Source organism: Ptiloglossa arizonensis, chromosome 3 (genome assembly GCF_051014685.1).
Source record: "Ptiloglossa arizonensis isolate GNS036 chromosome 3, iyPtiAriz1_principal, whole genome shotgun sequence".
Taxonomy (NCBI): domain Eukaryota; kingdom Metazoa; phylum Arthropoda; class Insecta; order Hymenoptera; family Colletidae; genus Ptiloglossa; species Ptiloglossa arizonensis.
Genome location: NC_135050.1, coordinates 15,062,943 through 15,089,332, shown reverse-complemented (window position 1 = coordinate 15,089,332; position 26,390 = coordinate 15,062,943). Strand labels below are relative to the sequence as shown.

The window sequence follows — 26,390 nt, the reverse complement described above, 5'->3', positions numbered from 1 at the left end:
ATGGTTTGACCTGACACGTGTTCAAGCTATTACACCGTTCGCGAAGCGCTTTTATCGCTCTTTTATTTCGCATAACAACTGCATCGTCTCGAATCGTCATCGAAGTGAACTCTCTAGTGGGCGGGGACTAGCGTATGCCATCTCTGTAGGTAAACAAATTATGTACGCGGTGATGCAATACATTTGGCGAAATAGGGCACACGTACGAGATTGCAGTAAGAACAGACGACGACCGTTGCTGGATAGGAAGGAGGTGGATGAAAAGTAGAATGAGGCCAAAAGGACCTATTGAAACGGGCCAGGACCTCTTGAGGGTCCCGTTAGCCTCGTTCTATTTGTCCATCCATGACCTCCGCGACACAGATGCGAGTCTATCGTATTTTATCGAGCAATCGTCGTCGTCGTCGTCGTCGTCGTCGTCGCCGTCGTACCGTAATTGTACAAGGCGACGAGACGCAAGACGTCCTCCTCACGTTTTCGTGTCACGGTAAGTTGGACCGTAGAAAAGACGTCCCTGCGATTATTGAAATCGTTCCTCGTTTCATTTCGATCGATTAACGTTTTACGACGAACGAACGAACGAAAGGTTTTATACGGTCTCCGAATACAGCTGACTTTATTTGCCAACGTCTGGTTAGGGTGCGACGATATTTTGGAAACGGGTAACTTTAATATTACAACATTAAGACTCGTCGTGTACCATCGAAGAATTAATTCCCGACGTGTGTCGATTAATGATTTTATAAATTGTGAAACTTATTACGAAAATGACTTGGCGAGTTTAACGATCGCGTAATCGGTTATTATTCTCGAGAATATTTAATGGTGATTGTTCATCTGCTTCCTGCATTTATATTTACATCGTAATAATTCTTTCAATTAGCGGATTCAAAGATATACGAAAATATCGTACGAGCCCGATTCGTGTACATCGCTATTTTTGTAATTAATTTTAGATCTTAGTGAGTGCTGCACGGACATTGACGTTATATCTTCTGGGAATACAGAGAATTCTATGGAACACGTTTCTAAGAAAATGTATTTTGAAAATGTCATAAACTACGATTCTTCGACTAGAATCTTCCAGGAAAACTTTCAACGATAAAAGCAACAAAGATCGGAAATTCTAAAGATGAAATCCATAAGGTGGATGGTCTATTTTCTTGTCGATAAATGTAAGACGAACTATATTTTCAACGGGCATTGAAGGGAGACTATAACAATCGCAAAACCATCGCACGCGTTTTAGTGGAAATACACGATAATATAATACAATATTACAAACGTTAAATTTTTCGTTTTGTATTTTTACAATTCATTTTTAAAAAGTAATAACTTGCAAACATGACATTTGTCCAAGCCCCTATTTTATATAAATATAATTCTAATATTATAATCTAATCTAAATATAACTCTATTCTATATAAAAATAATTGATTAAGAATTGCACATATTATACTACACGTATACGATGATGTTGTAACTGTTGTAACAACACGCATAATGTTTTCTATAAAACAAGAATGTTCGAGCAGCGATTAATTTCAAAAACTTCGAACATAAACTGAACACGATATTTTTATTTCAGCAACTTGTAATGGCTTGTGCTGTACTCGAGAGACCGAAGAACAATTGAGACATCAAGCTAGGGCAGATTTTCACGACTTGATCCATCATCACAGTAGAAGTCTGCAAGGTCTTCTGGCAACAACAGCGGATGCGCTAAGAGGTATGTCTACTTTGTTTCATCGCCATAAGTAGAGTAACTATCTACATTGTCTAACGAGCGAATGAGAGATCGGAACATTCTTTCGGAAATAATTATATATACATTATAATACAGAGGTGGCAGGTGTCTGGTATGCGGTCGAATTTTAAATAAAATTCATTTTACGTGAAAATTTTAAATGTATGCAAATTTTTGAAGAAATAGCTACAAATTACAAATATTTTGTAATAAATGCACGGATCTTTTAAAAGAATGATATATTTATTCGGGTAGGTATAGCAAATAGTAATGCATGTACGTCAGTAATGGAGCAATAATGTGCATTATCAATTAATTCTTTACACTACTCAATTGTTTTTACACTGCGTTTCAGCAGTTCTAAATTAAAGTAGGATATCGGTTACATGGGAAACTTAAAGAAACACAAACACGTAAATGTGATACTGAAGGTGTTTGAAAAAATATGGGATCTTTTTTCATTGTCAATTCTACGTGACAAATATAAGAATATATTTTCCTTCGTCCTTGAAGAATTAAGTGTACAGTAGATACGCGACATAACAATAATTTAAATACTCGAAAATTAAATATTACTCGACATTTTGAATAAAATTTCACGAAGTACGCTGATATTTTGTTTATTAATTATTTTTGCACATGGTTATGAAAAGTTACGTACACCAGGCCTGCCATAATATATACTGGTTAAAATAATTCAGAGGGCCTCGTGAATGAATATGGCACCAGGAACGAAAGAGATATCGTACATTTAAATATATTTAGGATTTCTATCGAATGTTTAATTCGCGTAATGTACTCTATTTATTTTAATTTAATAGTTTAATCCAAGCGTGAGCACGACACGGGAGAGCAAAATACCTCTTTTAGCCCGTTGTCACTCTAATTTTGTGTATCAGCGCCAATATTTGTCCTTTTCGCGTATATTAAAACACGTGTACCCACGTCCATTAATTTAATAAAACTACTTAACAGATAACTCCAAATAAATGATTACGTGTGAATGGCTAAATACGCATAATAATCAGTGAATGTATAAATATCCAATAACTAATCAAATGTTACAAATAAAGTCAAATTCGCGCAACAGAGGATTAAAATATACAGTGACCGAAACAATTATCTTTTTATTTGAGATTTCGTTGGCTCTCAACTCCTATATCGGTCAAGATATGCTTAAAACAGTTTCTCGTGGTTTCGATAAGTTAGCATTCCTTTCTATAGGAATCATTCGCAATGTCTATTCGCATCTAAGGCAAGATTTGTCGAAGCGGCCTTACTCGGAAGCGATTCATTAGCATCTTTGAAGAAAGCATCAAAATTGTTTATACAACATCCAATAAAATAATTGTTACCGAATATATAACGATAAAGACCACTAGGTATTGAATCATATATTAATTAAAAACATTGCTAGTTATACATAGCTTTATTTTCCTTTTGGTCAATTGTTACCAAATGTATAACAATAAAGACCACTAGGTATTGAATCATATTATATATTAATTAAAAACATTGCTAGTTATACATCGCTTTATTTTCCTTTTGGTCAATTGTTACCGAATGTACAACGATAAAGACCACTAGATGTTGAGTCATATATTAATTAAAAACATTGCTTTATTTTCCTCTTGGTTATATCGAGTACAGTGTTCTTTTGTCTCCAACATTCGACTAATTCTTTTAGATTGCTCGGAAATGTGATTTCTTAATTTCCTTTATCGGTTTATAGTTGTAATGAAATAACCAAGAAGTTGGCTTAAAGGACTTGTACTTTTTGACTGACAAAATGAGGGTAGAATAAGAAAAGAGAGTTATAACGATTGATCTTTCGAATGGGGTATTTTGTAGCCTTGTTGAGAGCTCCAGAAATGGGATTGAGCGAAACAGTTTCTTAAATTGGCAAAACCCAGTCGAGGTTACTATTTTTATGTGCCAACTGGAACGTGCCCTCTCTCTTTCTTCCCCCTCTCTGTCTCCTGTTCTATCACCTTATCCTTCTTCACTGTTTTTCCTTGTTTTTCATTGGGATATATCAATCGACCAGCTCTTTCGATAAACGTTACAATCTTTAATTATTGATCTTATCCACGTGGAAGTTTTTTTTTTCCATTAATGTTATATACGAAAAGTTTCTTGTTTCACTTAACGACCGAGGGTGTTTCAAAAGATTCGAGCGTAACATTATCAAATATTCATTCGAAGATTGAACCGTGCATATTTGTTTATAATATTTCATATTACATTAAAATTAACTACCGTTTCATTTTGACCGTGTACGTACACTGGTAGATTTTTTATACGAAAGCATAATGGTCTATTTTCAGAAATAGATTGCGATTTAACTTATAAGAATTTAACTTAAACGTTAAATTCCGGAAAAAATGATCAAACTTAAAAATGTATCGTCAGAAATAAAGGATATAATTGGATGCTCTATTTCTATTTCTGGTAAGACAACTTCTGTATCTTTTTTATCCACTCAAGAATTGTACGCGTTGTATCGGATATTTATCAGTATTTACCGATATTCTGATATTTCCAATTGTTGTTTAATTATCGTTAAATCGATAAAATTCACACCTAGAGGTGGAAATGATAAATAAATGGTCTTGGTAGGTTCAATCAATTTTAACAGAATTACAGATGCGAGTGATTGTTAATAATTTGTTCAAGAACTGTTTGTACGAGTACATTCGACCGATACTGTGTACGAAACATTATAGAGACGCGAAAATAGAAATGTAATTCCTTGAAAGAAACGAATATAATTTTTAAGCCGAAGAATTTATATATTTTTTCACTTATTTACACTTTGCTTAAACCGGTGCCGGTGGAATTTCTTCACAAGCGAGTATATTACGGAAATGATCATGGTTATATATATATATATATGTATTTTCCTTTATCATCCGCGCGTGTTATTTGATTTGATACAGTGTCTTCTTTCATATACTTTCCGCTGTATTCTTTATCTGGAAATTCATGAGAAGACATTACGGAGACACGACGGAACGCGGCGCGTCGAGAATGTTGCCCCGAGGCTAAAAAATAAAAGCGAACGAAAGTGTTTTTTAAATGGGTAAAATCGAGCGCATCTAAACAAACTCTTCCTCCATTTTTCGTTTTGTTTTTCAGTACTCCGTTCATATTATCCATTTAGTTTTGGGCTCGAGTTAACATTTAACGCCCCGGTCGATTTTAAAGGAACGAAAATTCAATAATAATTTAATTCCACCTTACAGTAATATTGCACATTTCCATCATCTCGGTTTCTCTCTAGTAACTTTATATTACGAATAACCGAGCTCCGCGCGAATAGTGATTCATATTTGTTAATTAAAATAACGAATACACGAATTTTGGTTCGTTCGAAATAGAAATGGTTAAAGCATGAGGGACGATTTCTTTTTTTATACGTCTTCCTTTACGTTTTTTCACGAAGAAAATAGTTTTTAGAGATGAATTATATGCATTTACGAATTATATATATTATATAGTATTACCCGGATATTTGAACAAAACTTATCCTCGATGAGTGAAAAGTAGTCAAGTCTATGTTGGACCATCAATAAAGTTAATTCGATTGATTATGAAGGCCTTTTTTTTTAGAAACAAAGCTCTATATTTAATAAATTTATTATTATAATCTTTACTTATTTGAATTACTATAAAACAAAAATGATTGTACGAAATATATTTGAGCAAAATGATTGGCTAAAAAAAGAATGAAACAACAGGTCATTGGAATTTCGTCTATGTATGAAAGATCGAAAAAACAAATGTTGCTCTAATAATGTCATCATTCTCTATCGTTACGTTATTAGTTCTAATTGAGCGTTTAGCCTGATGGCAATAGTTTTATGTACAATAGAATTGGAACCTAATTGGCTCTACACGGAAACGATTCTTCTGTAATACGTTCTTTGAAGTCGTCATGAATCAACGTTAAGTTGGGGGAAATTGATAAGTGATATGCAATCAACTTTTAAAGCCTGTATATTAATACGGCGCTATAAATAAACGGATTGTTTGAAAGAAAAATTGTGATAGCCGAAATAATTTTATAAATTGTGGAAATATTGTAAAGTTTTCGTGTATCGTTACTAAGGTTAGTTAAAGACAGATAATGGTAGTAAAGTACAATAAATTACAGCTGAGATGAAACGCACGGTAAACTTTGATTTAAGAACATTATTAGTATTGCTTTAATGGATTGGACAAGATTGATTTAGAAACAGCATTAGAACAAGGTCGATTAAAGTAACTTATCTTTGCAAAAGTATTTTTCTTGCTATCCACAATCTAATTTTTCCACTTAGTTTCTAATTCATCCGAGAGTATTTATTCCACGTTTATCATATTTCGAGATGAAATTAATTTTAAACTGCAAAGATTAGAATCTTACGATTTTCATATTCCCTAGATTGCTCGTTGTCGTTGTACAGCAAAATAATAAATATCCATTCGCAGGATATTCTTCTAACGGGTTCCTCGATGCAATAATAAATATCTTGAATTTTGTCAACTAAGAGGAAAAAGATCTATCGTATTGTACACTCACAGATGAGATGAAAAGTCGAATTCTTATCGTTTCCAAGTTATTTCTCTCGGTTGTTAATATCGATCGCAAGTGCTCGTTCAGTGAGGACGATCTGTAACGAGACTTCGCGTACTTCGTCTCATTAGAATGTTTTTTCACTCGGATGTGTGAACGATTAATCTATAGAAACGCGACTACGTCGATGGGTATGACGAACGAACATCGTTGTGTCGCATTTACGTTTCTCAATGGTTACCGAAACAGCGATTTCGTTAATCTGTTATAAAATTCGTTTAAAAACCGTTCTTAGCTCGCTGACCGTACAATAATAGGCAGCAGGCCAGATCTGGCCAGGACACGGGTGCTCTGTACGGTGCTAATGTTAACCTATGAGGAGAGAGGCAAAGAGAGAGACAGAAAGAGCCGTAACATGCCGCGAGGATACGATGAGAAAATACTTCTAAATCTCCGAAAAGATGGGAAAGCACGAGTGGAAGGGTCCAGTAGATGGACGAGGGAGAGCACAAGGCTGGAGTTGAGGGAAGTGTTGCTATTCGCGAAGGCACAGATTCTTTTGCTACAGGGGTAGAGATGTGGTTTGAATCTTTACCCGGTCCGGGCGCTCTGATTCGTACTGGGTTATTCTGCTAAATGGTGGTCGGTTTCTCTTTAAGCACAGACTCTTCCTTATAATTAGAGCCGCTTAGTACGACGTGATTGTTAAAAACGACCGACTTTTCAAGACAGGAGGAACCATTCGTTACGAAAACGATGTAAATCTATTTGAAAAAGCAAACGAAGCATCTGCAAGCGGTCTGTAAAAAACACGTTGATCTTGTCTGTAAGTTGTAGCTGAAGGTAAAATTTTCTCGAACGTTGATTTAAATTCGGTCGCTGAACAGAACGAGGAGAACATTTGTTACGAGGATGATGCGAGTTTTTAAAAATTTAAGAACACGATGGTCGTTATTGTACGGTCTGTGGATCACGATTGTTCGAAAACTTTTGTTCGCGATAATAGACGTTCACTTTTTGCGATTTTCGAGATGAAATTTTATTCAGATGTTTGAAGGATCCGTTAAACGAAGTAACTGGACACCATCCTCTTCTCATCCTTGAATGAAAATAGTTAAACTTTTACGATTGTAATCGACGTGGTGTCTTTCGTCGACAATTTTGAGATTCGATAACTATGGAAGAGATGCAAGTCTACTTGCGGTTACTGAAAATAGACTTCTCTTCGAGTAATAATGTCTGTAGTCTTCAAACACCTGATAAATTCACTTATCAGCGATCGTGAAAAGTTAACAAAGAACCAATTAGCGCTTGTCAACATTTTTCGATCGATTGAAACGTGAAACGGTAGATATATCTCGAAACGAAGATAAGTGGACTTGTACTGCAACTTTGTCGCGCTATAACTCTGTTTGCTCTACTTCTCTTGGTTTCTCGAAATCTCTCGGCCAGGAAGGACAGGATCTTTGAAGCGTTACGCGATGTGGAATTGACAGAAGATAGATCTAATGGAAGATTGTGCGTTCGAAGACACGTCAATGAACTCAGGTTGACAATCTTTGGAAGTGCAAGTTTGTCACTAGATAGGCTAATCTTTAGTCGTAGTCTGGATATCTAGCTAAACTGAAGAGTCGATGGATTCATCCATTTGAAAAATGGAAGACTCGTCAATAACCACCAGACTTTAGATTCTATTTTGACATGGTGGACAACGGGTTGACAAATCTTTATACAGACTGATCCTCAGTCGTAGTCTGAGTGTATATCTAGCTAAACTGTATAGTAGATGGATTCATCCGTCAGAAAAACATATACCGACTCGTCGATGACCACCAGACTTTCGATTCCACTTTGACATGGTGGACCACAGGTTGGCAATCTTTATACAGACTGATCCTCAGTCGTAGTCTAAGTGTATATCTAGCTAAACTGTAGAGTCGATGGATTCATCCGTCTGAAAAACATATATCGACCCGTCGATGACCACCCGACTTTCGATTCCACATTGACACGGTGGACGACAGGTTGACAACCTCTGGAATCGTTGGTCCGCAGTCCTGAATGGGTCTGGTTGTAGCGCAGAATTCCACCGGTTCGATGCTCGCGACACCAACATTGTTGCAGTCGAGGAGAGCATCTACGATATTCCCTGAGAAGTTACCGTGCGGTTATCCTCCTACGTTAACTGTATCTCCCTCGTGCTCGCTATTTCGCTCACACATTCTCTCTCTCTCTCTCTCTCTCTCTCTCTCTCTCTCTCTTTCTCTCGCTCTCTCGCTCTCTCGCTCTCTCGCTATCCCTCATTCTCGTATCCGATATGTACAAAGCCGAGGGAGTCGGAGAGATAACCGCGATGAAATTTCACCTACCTTCCCTGAGAAGTTGCCACTTGCTCGGGAACACCGTACTTCGGATTTGCCGCAACCGTGGCACTTAAGTGTAGACGAAGTCTCCGGGTCGTCTTCCGTAGCTACCTTCAAACTTCGACACTTGTCACGGTTATGTCCCGTCCTGTGGGAGTGTGTACATCGCACCTTTTCGTCTTCGTTTTACGGACGGGGTGTTCTTCTTCCCCAGTGGTCTCACAATTCACCTCGGTTTCCTTTTGTACGGTACCCAGTGTCCGTGCTTGTTGGATAAGCTCTTCAAAAGTGTTTATAGAGCTGGAGATCTTCTTTCGTATACCGAGTTTTCGGAGTGAGTACAGGGTATCCAGTTGTACATCCTCCGGATGGGTGTGCGGTAAGTCGACCAACAACGCGCGTCTTTGAGTCACGAATACGAGTTCGTGGGTGTACGGGCGTTCTGTTTAGGCGGGTAGATTTCCTCGTGTACGGTACGAGTCGGTCTTCCAAGTATGAAAACTACTTCCGGAAGTTCGGTAACCCTTCGTTCGAATCGCGATTTTCTATTTCCATTTTCGCTAAATTCAATTTCTTACATTTCGTCGATTCGTCCCTCTTGTCGATTTATGCTCATTTTTAATTCAACCGTCGATCACTTTCCACGCGACGAATACTTGTTTTTCAATCGTTTATCAATTTTCCATTCTCGGCTCCTATGAAATAAAATTCTCCCGGTACAAATCCGGCCGAGCCGAGTTTTCAAATAATTGCAAACGCTATCCTTTTTTCGGAATATCGTTCGCGGATGACGGGACAAATTCTCATTTGGATAGAAATTGGGAACAGCGAATAAAAGATAAATAATTTTCGATCCGTTATTTGTCCGACAGGAATGACGAAACCGGTTTATAAAATGAAATTATATTTCACATTTAACAAATTCATACGTGAGTGTACGGGCGGTCCGTTTAGGCGGGTAGATTTCCTTTCGCGATTTCTGTATTTAATTTTTGTAAATTTAATTACTCACGTTTCGTCGATTTGTTTCTATACCACTTCTTTAATTAAATCTACATTTCCATTTCGTTTCCAAAACCGTATTATTCGTCGATTGTTCTCTCTTACTTTGGAGTCTACCGACATCCTGCTAAAACCACTTCCATAGTTTATCAAAGTTTCGAGCGATTTTTCTCTTTCCTCAGTTTTCGGAGAGTTTCGATAGAAATTCGGATGAATCGCGCGACTTCAAATATACATTGAACGGTTTAGAATGGAATCGGGGGACGTATTTTTTTGTAGCGGAAAGTTTTTTCCAGCGCCTTTCAGTTGTCGCTTTTGAATGTCTCCTCTCTTCTTTGCTCCATCCTCCACGCTTCGCTGTGTTACATCTTTCAATGCAATCTGCGTGGCGTACATCGATGCCTTGGTATGACTACATTCTGACGACCAAGTGAATTTATCAAACATTTCAAAGCATTTTCGTGAAAGGTATAGTCCGCCTCGAAATCGCGAACGCGACTTTAAACCGGTTTCATCCGTATTTTCTCTTTACGGAATCCTTCATCGCGTGTACTGTTGCATTGAATATGTTATAAAAGACGAGAGTGCTTTTATTTTCTAAATTGTCGACAACCACGAACGAATACGAGTACGATCTTTAATTTTCACTTGGTTTGTACCGACTACTTTTTCGAATCATAAAGTTCTATACCTTCTACGGTCTACGTACACTCTTGATACATTTCAAACCATAAGAAGTAGATCGTTCGTACACGACATTAAGACACGTGGATTCAAAGTTCGAAATTAAAATTTCTTACTTGGTCAATGATCAAATTATTATGTTTTTATCTACCATATATTACATCGTTTCCCCGACGTAAAAGTAACCTACTTAGATTTTCAAACTGAAAGAAATGTACGATGTGAATGTAAAAATAATTGAAATAAAAGATGAAACGTTTTCGCGCATCAAAGAATTTTCCACTTTCGAGTCGGTGAAAATAAGATTCCTCGAATTTTCGGTTTCTTTCGCGGAGCTTGCAAACGTTGCATGATTTCAGGGAAATCAGAAGCTGTAAAAAGGCTTTGAACCTTCTTGGCGGGAAACGTAGGTACGAATACGACTAAATACGAATCGAGCTCTCGATACCAACACTCCTTGAACGCTCCGTCGATGGTGGTTTTTCCACCCTTTTCACCCTATTTCTTAGTCTCCCTTAGGCTCTCCGGTTTCCCTCTCCTTTTCTCTCTTCTTTCCAGACACGTACAGCTCGCGTTGCAGCTTTCGAAGTTTTTACTTCTTCCAACCCCTTTCGTTTTTACCTCTCCTTCTTTCGCTACTATACCTTCCCTTCTCTCTATTTTCATCCCTTTTCCTCTACCACCGTCCTCTCTCTCTCTCTTTCTCCTTTCCCTCGATTCGTTTCTTGATATGACGTAAAAATGGCACGGGTTTCTGCCTGAGTTTCACAAAATGGTCTCCGTAAACGTCTGACCGAGGTACATTTAAATTCGCAAGTAGGGACGGTGAAATAGTGGAGCTGAAACGCGCGATCGTTGGCATAAGTAATGCGTGCACGGGCGAATTTAAAAGTTGCGTACGCTCTTTCGTGAAATCTTCGCGATTCGGTTAGCTAAATTTTCCACGGGTAATGTCTCGTAGAAATGATTTCGTAGCGAAGAGAGACGAAAATTATCGGTCACGTTTCTAATTGTAAACGATAACTAGGTGTACGAAAAATATCGGTATTTAGGGATTTTTCACGATAATGCGTAAAACTCGATACAAATATTTCGTACGTATTTTATGACTACGTGCTTTGAACAATATTTCAGCCAATTTTTATAAAAAAATGTTAACGTACACGAAAAATATAAACGTACTTGCACGATATTACACGGATTTTCTAGTCGCGTGGTGGGGTGTGGATTTCTGTGGTTTTAACGATCAGAGTTTTGAAATTTTGGTTCGGTAAATTTCGTCGAAAAATGTTGACAGTTTTTCAAGAATTTGATAATTTCAACGATCGTTTAATTTGCTATTGTCGTTACTCTTCGCTGGACGAAGATGTAATATTTAATTCGGAAGGTAAAGGTGTTCGAGGAATTTCAACGGTGGAAAACAATCGAGAACGAAGAAGCTTTCGAGAACAATGTTAATAGAAATGGAACAAAGCAACGAAAATAAGAGGAATAAATAGCGAAGTATGAGAAACAAACCGAAAAATAGTCGGTTTCTAATCCTGGCGAAGTTCTTGCGTAGATTCTCTCTTTTCGCGTTCCGTCGCAAGAATAGAAAAGCTTCGCGAAGCAAAGAAGATCTATTTAGCTTCGTTCTCTATTGTCCTCTCGGCATTGAATTCCTTTATTGTTCCTCGATACTCTCGGCTCGCGTATAATTTTTCGAAGGAATCGCATAATTATGGTACTCGGTCGTAGCACGAATACGAACGGACCGTGCGACCTGAAATAAATAAAAAAAAGAAAAGAAACGTATAAATTCAAGGAAAACATTTCTTATTACTTTTTACGAGCATGGAATATCCACAGGTTGGGCGAAGAATCACATTTGCGATACTAATAATAAATCATAACATCCAGTCATTATTCTGTCATCAGTACCTTAAGAACGAGCAATCATTCTTTAACGTCTGAAAGGGACACTGCGACAACAGTGATTAATTTTGATTTTTGAAAACTCGAAATTAAGACCTCGAGATGGAACACCATTCGGAAATTACGCACTATTGTTAAACTATACTCCTCTTTTGTACGAAATTACCAATAAAAACGAATTACTCTCTTAAAAACTTGGGACCGAATTGTTGGAAATGAATTTAAGTGCAAACAAGAATAAGTTTCAGATACAGGTTAACTTTGTAATCCAAATGCTTACATTCGTGAGTCGATGATCATTTTCGAGACTCGTATCAATTTGGAACAATCGTTGTATATCCTGTTCTTTCTGAGGTGTTTATTACCCGAGGAGAGAAAATTTCCCAAAAATATAAAATGATCCGAGAGTACAGTCCACGGGAGCATTCGGGACGCGATTTTGATCCCGTACGATCGAACTTTTACAATAGTGTATTCATTTCCGATTCTACGATAATCGATAAATGAATGCATCCCGCGGTTGCAGCGGCAGCGACCTGTCGATTGCACCTGGTCCAGAGAGAGCTGTGCAGCCGCACGTATACCAGTTCGGGGCTACAATACAGCATATATCTGGTCCTGTTTGATGTCCAGGACCGGGTTCCACGATCCGGATCAGGAGGGTTAACGACTGAGGAGGAAGGGAGAGAAGGCAGCCTCGCTTTCTCGTATCCGTATAAGGCTGTGCGTGCATTGCAATTTGTAATGCTGTTCGATGCTCTCTTGAAAGTGCAGCTTGCACGAAACCTCCGGGCCACGAATTCGAAACTGGTCGGTCCATTCGGCCACGAAATTTGCTAGTGGTAATTATCGCGAGAAGAGGTTGTTTTGACCCGTGGCCGTGTGTATCAGTGCTGCAACGCGAATGCATTGTCGATGCAACGATGCCTCGCTAGGCATTATTCAATTAACGGAACCCGAGACACAAATAGTACGTACGTGACGTATTACGATACCATTTGATGCAACGCTATTATCGCGTTTCGTTCTTGTTTGTCGATCCCTTTTTTAAACTTAACAACGTTACCAGCATGCCCATTGTTTCATGTGGGTCGCGCGAGTGGATAATTGTACACGTAGACAGATGCACAGGCATTTTAAATTAAGGTTACTCGAAACATTGCACCGAGTAACATCTTGTTTCGTTCTCTGGGTATTTAATTTAAGTTATACCGTCTCGTTGTTTCTCGTACTTCCGTACGGTGTCAGCGAGCTTTCGTTTCCCGCTTTACATCGTCCGTGCTCACTTTTAATTCATCCGTCAACTGTTTTTAACCCGCGAACATACATATTTCTCTTCTCCTCCTTTCTCAATCATTTATCAGATTTATTCCTCGATTATCGTAAAGTAAAATTACCCGGATACAATTCCGCGCGAACCGTGAGTTTCGAAATAATTGCGAACGTTATCCTTTTTCGAAGTATCGCTCGCAGAATGGGCCAGATTCTCATTTGGATGAACATCGAGAGCAACGAACGAAATATGAATAATTTCCGATCCGTTGTTCGTTCGAGAAAAATTACCGAACCGGTTTATAAAATGAAATTACATTTCACATTTAAGGAAGGAAAATACCTCCTTTGCAAAATGAATCGTTATCGCGTATTTTTATTCGTCGTCTATTCCTCGAATGAAATTTCGGCCGGCTCGGTCCACGCGTTGGGAAGTGTTTGGACGTGTTTGACGCATGCCATACTCGCTTACGCCAACGTGAGCCAAGATCCTCCGAGCACACGTGCCTTCGGTTGCCTTGGCACTTTGGTTCCCCGTTGCACGACCAAACGCGTTTCAGTTGGTTCAACGAATGCACCTGTTCCCTGTAATTAATACACTTTTACCGTGGACAATAGGAATTACACCCGCAATTGGGTTTCACGGTCGGTTTTAAAAGAGCGCGAAACGTCGATGGTATCGGTAGGGTTAAAAGTGTTGCTCTCTGCGTTCCGTTTTCGCACGTGGGGTTGTTAAAACATCAACAAGTACGACCGCTGCGATTCTAAGTGCACTCGCTGTTCCACCCAGCGGGAGAGCGTTGCTATTATTGTTGCTGGTGCATTCATGAACCCCGACACGCGTGAGACACGTTTTATGCGGACAACATCGAACAATGGAGTCTTGCCCGACGTATAAGGAAAATTATCTCGAGATCAAATTACGTTAATGTTTCCATCCTGGGCTATTTACGAGTCCTCTGCTCGGCCCCATTGAGATCGTCGCGTTTCGAATGCGATTTTAATGCATATTTAGGATCGTGGCATTTCAGAGTAACATATGTTCGGCTTAAAATGTATTTAATGGAACAGGTTACGAGTTCCTTGGATAATATATACAGTAAGCGATGTATTAATTCCTGTTACATTCGCGTCGTTATAATATCTCATAGTGTGACGTACGTAATGCGTTGTAATGCAATATGTGCACTTAGCATTCAATTTAACGCGGCCGGTGTAAGTAAATATACAGGATGTTCTACAATTTGCGATACAGTTTCGTTGAGGAACGAATCGAGAACGTCGAAGAGAATTTTCTCGAATCTTCTTTCCGTTTTTCGTTTACGCTTCGTAGAAACTATAATCGCTTCGTATAAAAGAAAAAAATTCGAACTCGGGATCGATTCGCGTCTTCATCGAAACGAAGTCTCACCGCGTAAAAATTTTACTCTGCGTATCGATTTTATTTTTGAACGAGGTATTGCCGCTCTTCTAATTGCTCGTCGCAACGCAGGTTAGATTGTAATCGAGAGATTAGATTTTAATAACAGCGTTTAAACCGCGCCCCTTCCGCGCTCGTGTATCTTTTTCATTTTACATTCGTACGTTTCTGTCTCTAGACACGCCGCGGTAAAGACACGCAAAAAGTACGCTAATGGGGAATGCGGTTTAAAGATATAAGGACAAAAAAAAAAGAGAAAAAGAAAAAGAAAAAAGAAAATGTACACGTACATTACGGTGAACGCGGTACTAAAACTTTTCAAAGGATTACATTGATCGTGACAACGTACTCTGGCACCTGTTTCCTACTCGCGAGGGATATTAATGATGGAATTACGAGTTAATGCGCTACGAAGCGTAAAATGTTTTTCGTAATTTTCGTAATCTCGTTAACCCCGGTGCGAACTATTCGAGACGGAGTTAACCAACCCGCGGAGTTACCGTTTAAAAAATGATTCCCGGGCCCGCGTTCATCGTACGTACGTCTCGTACAAAGGGCGAGCGTTTTAGCGTTCCCGATGGTTTCAAAGTGTTCTCAATTAGAAATCCTTGTGACCGAATCGTTTTCTTACGATGCTTTTGGCTCCGCGTGTGGCGAGCTGCTAGAGGGAGAAAAAGATTTTTGCACGTGCTGGGCGGGCCAGGTCATCGGCCTGCATCGCGGTAATTTATTTTAAACTCGTGACAGAACGTCCAACGAAATTTCTCTCGGCATTATGCAATGCCATTAGTTTCGGTTGTCTCTGGCGTGTGTTTATCGTTTTCCCGCGACCAATTAGTACAATCAGGAATAGGACAAGGATATTTTACTTTAATTACCGGGCTCTGATGACTCGATTTCAAAACCTCTCGCGTTACCGGACAAACACTGACCGGGGACCGAGTTATTACGGAGAGAGACGTTCGAGAAGAATCCTAAGCGTTCGAGCGTCATTCGATAACGAAACGAGTTTCAAATTTCTATCGAATTATGCAATTTTTGACGCACTGCTCGGGACACGATTCGTGACGCGATCGGAAAAGAAGATTGCGTTTCGTGGGAAAGCACAATGCGAAATATTTTCGCAGAAACTTTCGTTGATAACATAGTCGAGTTTCGTGAGAATTCGTCCGCTATCTTTGTATTTCCATTGTTGTTTACGAAACGCGATGTACAAGTAGCGTTAAAATATAGCGTCTAAAATAAAGCGAAGGAAAATTGTGTAAAATATTAACAGAGGATCGATATAGAAAACGAGACATAGTAACAGTGTCTCATATCGAAGGATTTCCGTTTGGATTACAGTAAATCGTAATAAAATTTCTCGTTTGTTAAACGCATCGATTATTTCACACGTGTCGTATTATTTTACTACGGTAAATAGTACAGGAAATTCTATGAACTATTTAGTAAACATAAACACACACGTAACGGTATTATTATCGAAGTGAAATAATTAACGAACAAATATTTATTCTTCGTCTAGATACGTAACCACAATTGATGTTTATTCGGAAAACCTTTTATCAAGATAAACTTTTGTACGTAACTCACGGATAAGACTTTATTTGTTTCCTGTGCAACGGTAAAAATATGTCCAGCTCTGGTTTGACGTATGCTTCCCGAGAGAATACTTTTCAACGAGAATCAAATCTAGTAGGTACGATAGTGGCTTTTATAAATTCAGAACAACGAATCTCGAGGTGTCACGGTGCAGCTTACACGCAACCGAGTTGAACTTCCGAAGTTTATTCCGGGCGAAAGAAGGAAAATGAAAATACACGTCTGATAGTGTAGCGATAAATTGTACCGTTTGCAACACGGGAAATGTCTACGCGCTCGCAACAGCGTGGCTTCTAAGGCTATCGATGTAAATCACATTTTCGAATATCTCCAACTGGTTTGAATAATGCCGCGAACGGATATTGTATTTTCAGTCAGAATTTCCAGTGTTGTTGAAAAATTATTTCCGATAAAGAAGCGCGGCGATTCGTATCGTACTTTAGCTCGAATTCAATTCTTTACGATTCAACGTGCTATTTTTTCACATTTCGTGTTCAGAATTCTTTAGAAATAGATATTTTTTCTTTTCTTTTCGTAAGTTTCTTTATGGATAAAATTATACGTTTGTCGATTGGAAAATACGACAGTCTCCGGTTATATGAAATAGAACCACACCCACTTTGTTTCATATAACCGGGGAACGTAGCGTTTCTATTCCTTGAATTAATTTTTTTTCATCTTGAGTTGAAATAGAATCGAATCCATCGATAATCGAGTTCATTATTAATGAAATTTAGAATTTTAATGGTTTTCGTTACATTTTCACGAGAGTGTTGCTACGAGTAGCGAATGTACGAGATCTAGGAATATAATTTGTACGAAATATTGTCAGTTTTGAACAAGCTTTTCGTCATTTCGACGCACAGATTTTCGGGTTATCTTTCGAATAAAGTAATACCTCGCATCATGTTTGAAAACCAGGACTGCCAGTTATCTATATACGAGGCACGGATAGAGAACTTTTTGTCGAACTCAAACGAGCTACTCGAAGAAGACAATGAATGGAATACAATGAGACGAAGTTTGGCTAGCCAGGTTTTGTTTTCATAGTTGTTCTCTCCTCGAGTCGATGGTTGCTCGAATAGAAGAAACACCGAGTGGTGGGGATAACACTTGATCGTGAATCCGAGCGACAAATTGTATCAATAACCGAGACGTTACTTTAATCGAACATCGATAAACCTACAAATAAGAGATCGAGATCATAATTACCCATTGAAGAGAGAAGATAAGAGCAAGATATAATAATGCAAAAATTGGAAAGAGATTAGAAGAACGATCGAGTGAAAAAATTAGATAGAAAATATCTGACAAGATATCGAATACCTAATATCGGATTATTAAAAATATAAAATTCGTTGTATGCGTTGCGAATAAAAGTTAGCCGATCGAATGGACCGAAATGCAATATTCTAGCCTATTGTTCTTATCCGATCGAAACATCGGTTATCCGTAAAAGTCGAACGATGGAAATTAATTATCATTTCAGCCGGGTACTCACCGTTTCGAAATTGTCTGTTACCAGATTATCGAGATCGCCAGGTATACAATTCGCGCGGAGCGCAGTATCTCACAATCAGAAGCGTATTCTCGTACGTCGAAGAAACAAAATGTAAATTTGCCACGAAGCAATAAATCGTTCACCTTGTAAATTGACAGCGGTGCATGTTTCGGGGGACGATAAATGTACAGTTACACGCGTAAATCATGTTCGGTGTATAGTGCGAATCTGTTGGTGATTTATCGTGATGCATAATAGATTGGAGATTGTTTCGTACCGAAATTATTTAACCGATATGTTTTTATGTAAATTTTTCACGGATCAACGGTAGAAGAATAACGAGAAAATGAGAGCCAAGTGGCGGACTTAATGGGTGACAAACGACACGGTAACGATAATAAAATATGAAATTAACAAGGGAACAAATTCGTAGTGTTGTGCACTGGTGAAACGAACCGATCGAAACGAAAGAGATCGATGCAAACGGATTCACGGTTATCGCGAATGCGCTGCCCATCGCACTTGACCAAGTTGCACTTCCGGAGTGCATTTGGATTGTTCAAATAGGGAGAATAGAAACGCGTGTTCGTTGTGGCGGCAATAAATCGGTACGTACGTGTGTTTATGCGTCTTGGCAACTCTCAAGTCGTAACCCTAAAATGTCCTCCCTGGGTTTAAGTGCCGTCTTAAACAACATCAAGGATCTCCGATGGTGGACGAAGTACCTATTTCGTCACAGTACACGAGATCCTTGCACGACAGTTATACAAATAGAAGTATCGCCAACAGCGATTTTATTGCAGTGAATGTATTCGCATCTTTCTGTTTCATTTCTTTTCTTGTGTAATGAGACGAATTAAGTAGTGGGACCGAATAAAATATCGAAAACAAAGGAATCAAGGGTACGTGCATTTTGCTTGTAACTTGGATTAGGTTGTAAAGCGGCCATATTCTTCGAACCTCGTTCTTTCATCTTGTCTTTACAGCTGTATTCTTGCAGTTATATTCCGTTTTTATAGTTTTCTTTAATACCACGAACGAAGTCGTTGAACATAAAAATAAAATGTCTACTTTTTATCCGGTTAGATGGGAACTTTTGTGCATCGTTTCAGTTTAATAGAGTTCAGACGCGAATTTTTACGTATAATTGAATATATAATTACACGAGGAGCGAGCGATTACAGTATTTGTATTTAGAGTAAAAGTACTGTCGCAATTTTCTTCGATGGAGAGAGGTTTTTGACGATAGAGAGAAACTGCAAAAATGAAGCAAGTGTGTATATAATTTATGCAAACAGAAATCAAATAGACGAACAACATCTCCTATGTAGACACGACTAAACGCGTAATGTTAACGAAACACAACAAGCTATAAAGGTACACAATAAATGTTTAGAGTGTACATAAAAGTCGGGCAAATAGTCCGACCTTAAAGATTAAGTTTATCAGATGTGTACACTGCGGTTCAAAAGTTTGGAGCATTCTTCGATGTTTATAGAAATAAAGTTTTTTTATACACGTAAACCTGTTTCATTGAAAATTTCATCCTTTCGTGTTAAAATTACTTAAGTATGTACGATCAAATATTTATTATAATTAGGTTTTGTATAAGATAAAAATTGCATGTCGTAAATATTCTTTAGAAAAACATGAAATGTTTACAAACTGTTCTTTTTCGAGTCGATCAATTGCTAAATCTCTTCTGGCGATCACTTATCTACAATAATTCCGTTTGGCTTCGATATGGTTTTATTGACAAACGATAGTAGCCTTCTGTTATTAAGTTTTTAATTCTTCGAAGGAGTTGATCAATTCCAAATAGAATTATAATTTTTATTTCAAATTGTACTTAAGTAATACCAAGTAATATGTAAGGATAAGATTTTCGGTCAAACGATTGTGTATATACGTAAAATCGTTCATTTATTTAAAGAATTGAAGGGTGCTCCAAATGTACACAAGTACACGCTGTATTTATTTCCAGTTCGAGAACACGAACAATTACGAGATTTTATTCAACTAAATTAAAAGGTCATCCACGATCACGGTTTTTACGACCTTCTAATTTCATTAGAAGCTTTTAGAAATATGAAAATATTAAACAAATATAAATATTTATGCTTCGCGTCGTAAATTATATGCAATTATATTGGCCAGTATGAATTACTGGAAATTTACATACTTGTATACATTTACTTCAAAAACAAGATATTTCCACCTTTATGCAAAGCTGAATAAATTTCGCGTCGATTTTGTTAATTGAACTCGACAGTAAGGCTCATCTAGCAAATCTTGCCTTTCAATTATTCTTGAATAATTTAGAATATAATTAGAGTGTATCAATTACCATTCACGGAAAGCAGCTAATGAAATACATCAAAAGTTTCGTTCAAGGATAATTAAATGCATTTATTGAAATGATTTCAACGCGATATGTACGGTATTTATGGTTTTGAAGCAATGTTTAATTATCCTTCAGCATTAATCGTTTTCCGATTGTAGCAGGTTCCAACTTTATTCAGCATTAATAGTTTAGCTTTCAGATTACTTTAGAAGCACCCACAATTATCGATAGCTGTAATTTAACAGAACTAAATGTTCGAGTAAATTAAATTTGAAAATTTGTTGCAACGGTCGTTGTATTTTCGCGTAATTATTTCACCAATTAATGGTAGCTCTATTGCATGTTAAATTTGTTCCAGGAATTTATTTCTCATAGTTTTATATGTTTATATTATTGTTGTCGACCAACAGTTTTGCGAGTACACGAAAATACATTGCAGTCTGACTATCTGGTAGTGTAGCAGCTATAGAAATCATGAACTTTGTAGACAAACTAAGAAGATAAACTGGGTAAAGGCGTGGCTCACGAGTTAGGTTGTGTGTAATCTCATCTTAATGAACACACATTACTAGATACGGAAAGAGTATGTAATTAAACGGAGTGTACAAAGGCAAAGTAGTCTCAAACAGTGGAAATTAAATATTCTATTTGGCGTAGATTAAATGTACCGGTAGTAATTGAGGAAGGAAGACGCTGCTAGCTTAACGAAGAAGGTACATAATTAGTATTGGGTACTGATTACATAGAATTGTTTAAGAAAAGAGATTGCATTAAATACTTGCTATTTCAAAGTCTATTGAATTTTTGTACTTTCGTATTATCGAAACAAAAATATATAGCATTCGATTAAAAATGAAAAAAAAAAAAGAAATAAACACGTAGCAATTTTGAAATGATTTTGAAAGTTTAGACAAAGAATAATATTATCAGGTTTTACATAAAAAATAACGAGGAAGGTTTTTGCATTTTCTCGTGTTTAGTAACATTCAGCGATTATTTTACGCGTCGCTAATATAGAACTTACGATTTAAAATTGTAGCTACAGTAGGATCTCGATAATTGTGGAAAAACACGATTTAAAACACTCACAGGTATCGAGATTCCTCACTTATACTGTTATACGTCGAGTAGATACATATGGTCACTACTACCTGTTCCTTCTACCTCCACCTTCACTCGTCAGTGATAATCCCTTCCACTTGACAACACAGTGCAAGGTTGAGGGTCTCGTGCAATCATCGCGATTGCATTTATCGAGGTTTCGCTGTATATCTTAATGGGATTTGTTACGGGCATCAATTTTAACCCCGCAAAAATCTCGGAACACGTGAACTTTCGTGTCCATTGTTTATCGGTAAGCGTTTACAAAAAATATCAATTAATCAATACCGTTCTGACAAAATTGTTCGCGTGTCAACCTTGTTGATCACCATCGAATGAAATTAAATAAGTTACACTTTCTAAGTGAAGAAACAGTAATGGAATTTAAACTATGTTTTAGAACTCGATCGTTTTCGTCGTTGATTTACGATAGCTGCACCATAACGGTACAGAATTATAATAAAACATTTACCATACGCGATGCTCTTATTCGTAATTCCAATCGGGGCAATAATATCGATTATTTAAACTACAAAAAAGTGGGTTTAATAGGTTTATAGTGACACAAGAAAAATATGCTCCAAAAGATACATATTTTTATCCATTTTTTTTTATGTAGAAATTTTTTTTTCGTGATCCTCTTGAATTGTAAAGGCTCTTTCTTCGCGGGCTTGAAAAACACAGATTCAAAGTATTTTCCGTATTGGTAAAAAATATTCTCATTTCACTCGTATCGAGAATATACGTGTATAATGTAATAATTTGTTCGATAAGTTTTATCGAACGATACTATACTATACTGTTCAATAAGTTTTGTCATTCGATAAGTTTTATCGAACGATACTATACTATACTGTTCAATAAGTTTTATCGTTCGATAAAAAAAAAATTGAACAACCTAGTACTGTTCAGTAAGTTTCATCGAACGACAAAACTTATTGAGCAACCTATTACTATACTGACAAAACTTATTGAGCAATCTACTATTATACTGTATTATACTATACTGACAAAACTTATTGAGCAACCTACTACTATACTGTACTTTACTGTACTGATAAAACTTATTGAGCAACTTATTACCATACTGTTCTATACTGTACTGACATACTACTATAATGTACTGACAGAACTTATTGAGCAACCTACTACTATACTGTACTGACAAAACTTATTGAACAACCTACTACTGTACTGTACTATACTGTACTGACAAAATTTATTGAGCAACCTACTACTATACTGTACTGTACTGACAAAACTTATTGAGCAACCTACTACTATACTGTACTGTACTGACAAAACTTATTGAGCAACCTACTATTATACTGTACTGTACTGACAAAACTTATTGAGTAACCTACTACTATACTGTCCTATACTATACTGTCGAAACTTATCGAGCAACCTACCACTATACTGTTCAATAAGTTTCGCCGTTAAATAAAAAAAAAAAATTGAACCCAGTACTGTTCAGTAAGTTTCATCGAACGATAAAAGTTATCGAACAACTTAGTAGAGTGATCGAATCGGTCGATCCTCTCAGTAATTGAATCTCTGATTCGCGCTGTTTGGCCGAGCTACCTAACCGACAAATAAAAGGGGACACGGTAAATTAGCGGTCGTAATGTGTAATGGTGATGCACGTTGTCGGAAAAGTTGAGAAGCCAATGTAGTCGTCCACCCTCGAGACGTCTCAGGGTCGAGCAGTGACGATTTCACAAAGGCACGCACCTACTACACCGCGAACGAGAAAGAGGAGGACGAAAGAGGAGGCGCCCGACGAAAGAGACTGACTAAACAACGGATGGCAGAAGAGGAGGTGGACGAAGAATCCGGAACGAACCGCCTACGCGACACGACACTCTCGTGCAAAGAATCTCGAACCTCCTATCTCGACATCGTGTACTTTTATACGCACTTGCTCTCATTTATTTTTCGGCCGTACCGTGTCCCGTGATCCGAGAACGATTTTACGCCCGTTACCGACACATCCGTCTTCATTTTTAATAGGGAGGATAATCCGGCTCAGATAACAGCGAAACTCGATCGAACAGTTACGAACGAGTGATCGACGATAACTCGGGAAATCGATCGAATACTTTGCTTCATTATGCTCTTTGTTCAATCAACGCACTTAATCGCTGAGTATGCATTTTTGGAAACGTTCACGAGTAGCTTGATTTTTTATATTAATAGAGAAAATGTCGTTTACTTAGTTAAGCGTGGTAACTCAGGAAATTGATCAAATACTTTGCTTCATTACGGGTTTTATTTAATCGATACACGAAATCGTTGAGTATGCATTTTTGGAAACGTTGATGTATAGCTGGAATTTTTGTATTAATGAAGGGAATGGAAAACGTATGGAAGGGAATATTTATCGGAACGATAATTAAACAATTGGCGTTAATAGTGGCTTGAATCCTTTTTATTAATGTAATAATTCAAGTTGTACTAAGTATGTTTTCAAATATTTATAGTCGGCGATTACATGTTGATTAAACGAGAAGTATAATAAAGGAAAGTATTTCATCAATTTTGTGAGTCACTGTGCATAAAAAAAGACACCGTAAATGGCTGATCTGGGAATTAGGTAATCGTTTGAATGGCAAAAGGGGTGAATTAATTTAAACTTAATTTCAATTGTTTTAGCCACGGAACATTTTTTGTCCCGCAATATATTTACGGTACGTTCTTTTGTGGATATTGTCAATCCTAAATAAAAAATTAATATTAAAATGTATTTTACGTTTAGGAAGAAAATCACCCAACGTGTACAAATCCCAAAATCGAAATTTAAAACTGTAAGAAAATATACGCACGTACGTGCTTACGGAGACGATACAATTTTGTAAGGAGAGAAAATAAATTACAATACGTTTTTAGTTCGTCGAAATGGTCGATTTGAACGTCTGACTCAATACGACTCGAAATTCCTTTCAGTTGATTTTACTTCTAATTGCGACGCGTGTACCATTGTTCCTTTTTTTCTCTTTTAAATTAGTATTCAATCGTGCTTATCGTTCGTGCGACATTTTCTTTTATTGCGTTCGTTTACGAGCCACCGATCGAAAACTTCAAATAATCGTAATATCCAAGTGGTGTGCAATTAACCGTAAAGCTGTCGCAAAGGTCTGCCAGGTTTGGTATGCGGCTGCGATTTAAGGTCCAAAAACTTGCGGTTGTGCCGGAGGGTCAAAGAGTAAATTCATACCGGCCGTAACGGGAGGTGAGGATGAGAGGGGTCAAATTGAGCGTTCTCCAAGCTCCAAGAATTCAAAGGTTGTTGTCGTACCGAAGAGTTGAAGCGAGAGTTCCACGGGCTCCGAGACTTTAAGGGTTGTGGACTGTACCAAAAGGGCGAACCGAACATTCCGGAATCCCTGTGAATTTAAAAGTTCTCCGTGTTTACTAAAAATCTTCTAATTTACTTTCTCTGAAAAAATTCCCGTACAGAAACACCATCTACGGTGATAGAATTCGAAAAAAAAACTGTGATTCGGTTCCTTAAATGGTGCAATACCGTTTGGACGATTTTCCAAATACAGTATCACCCTGTATGCAATTGTATGCAATTGTATGCATCGATTTTCTTCTGTTTTTATTTGTACGTTTGTCGTTGTTTATCGACGAGAGAAAAATATGTAAGTAGAACGATAGTTACGTTCGATTCTTCGATCTTTGCGTCTCGAGGATTTTGGAGCTCACTGTCAACAATTCGCGTTTATCCGTAATTATTTCACAATACGTTCGGTGTACGATGCGTCAATCTTTTCTTTTCATCGACGTGTGACGCACACCTATGACTCTTGACTCAACTTTGCGGCATTAATTTGTTACAGAGATAATACAGTAATGTCATTGAACGCTGCACTACAGTATCGTCAAGTGTAATGAAAATTTATACGAACTGGAATTTGTCTCATTAGTCACAAACATTGTTGTACGCTTGTTTGGGTCATCGATTGATAAAACGCATTATTACATAAACTTATCCCCCGATAGGCTTTCTATTTATCTTCGTACGACATTTCTTTTTGTACGTTTATAAATAATTATTTTCGTAAATTCACTCGTTAATTTTAACGAGTTTTGCAACTTTTATTACGATGTTCCGAAATTTCATTGCGCACAATTGGAATGATTATTTCCAAGAACGAGAAACCTTAATCTAACACGTATCTGAGAGAATTATAATTTTCTGGTAATTACTCGAAACGCATATTTCTTCGTACGAAGGATGTTATTATTAATACGCGAATGAATTACACTTACGTGCGAAAACGTGGGATTTACCTCAACAATGCTATTAAATGAACAATTATGAAAATAAGACATTGGATCTAAGAGAAACCTACACTTAGTATACTCTTTTCAGTTTTATTGATTCAATTACTGACCAGTATGTGTATCATCGAGTTGCATACTTGTAAATCTCATGACGTTCAGAGTAAACACGTATTTGTAAATTTTTTCTTACAGAGAAAAACGCTTTCAATGTTACAGACAAATATATTCACGAACACCATGGAAAGCTTTGTATCGTGTAATCTCCATTTCTTAAAATTTGAATTTAAAACGGTTTGGGAAACATGCTTTTCAATTTGTCACGCATCTTTGGGAGTACGTGCTTATACGGTGGTGGTCGCGTAGAAGATGCATCGCATACCTAATGCACGTTTATAGATATTTGTAGAGTCGCTGCACCGTATTTTTCGATCAAGCATCGAAACGTTCGTTGGTATCTACACGCGTATATGTAAACCCAACGGAGAATTTAGTAGCAGAAAGTTACTTTCTCGTATAATGTAGGCTATCAACCTACGAAACTTTCTGGGAATTGTATACGAATACGATTGAACATATTTTATGGGGAAAA

The 26,390-nt window shown here is 37.4% G+C and overlaps 1 protein-coding gene across 1 annotated transcript in view; it reads left to right on the top strand.

Moving 5' to 3' along the window:
• Positions 1 to 26,390, top strand: part of Dally (division abnormally delayed protein) — a 234,309-nt gene that overhangs the window by 15,607 nt on the left and 192,312 nt on the right. The window contains exon 2 of the mRNA XM_076307619.1: positions 1,589 to 1,729. Coding sequence (XP_076163734.1) covers positions 1,589 to 1,729 — 141 coding nt within the window. The remainder of the gene's footprint in view (positions 1 to 1,588; positions 1,730 to 26,390) is intronic.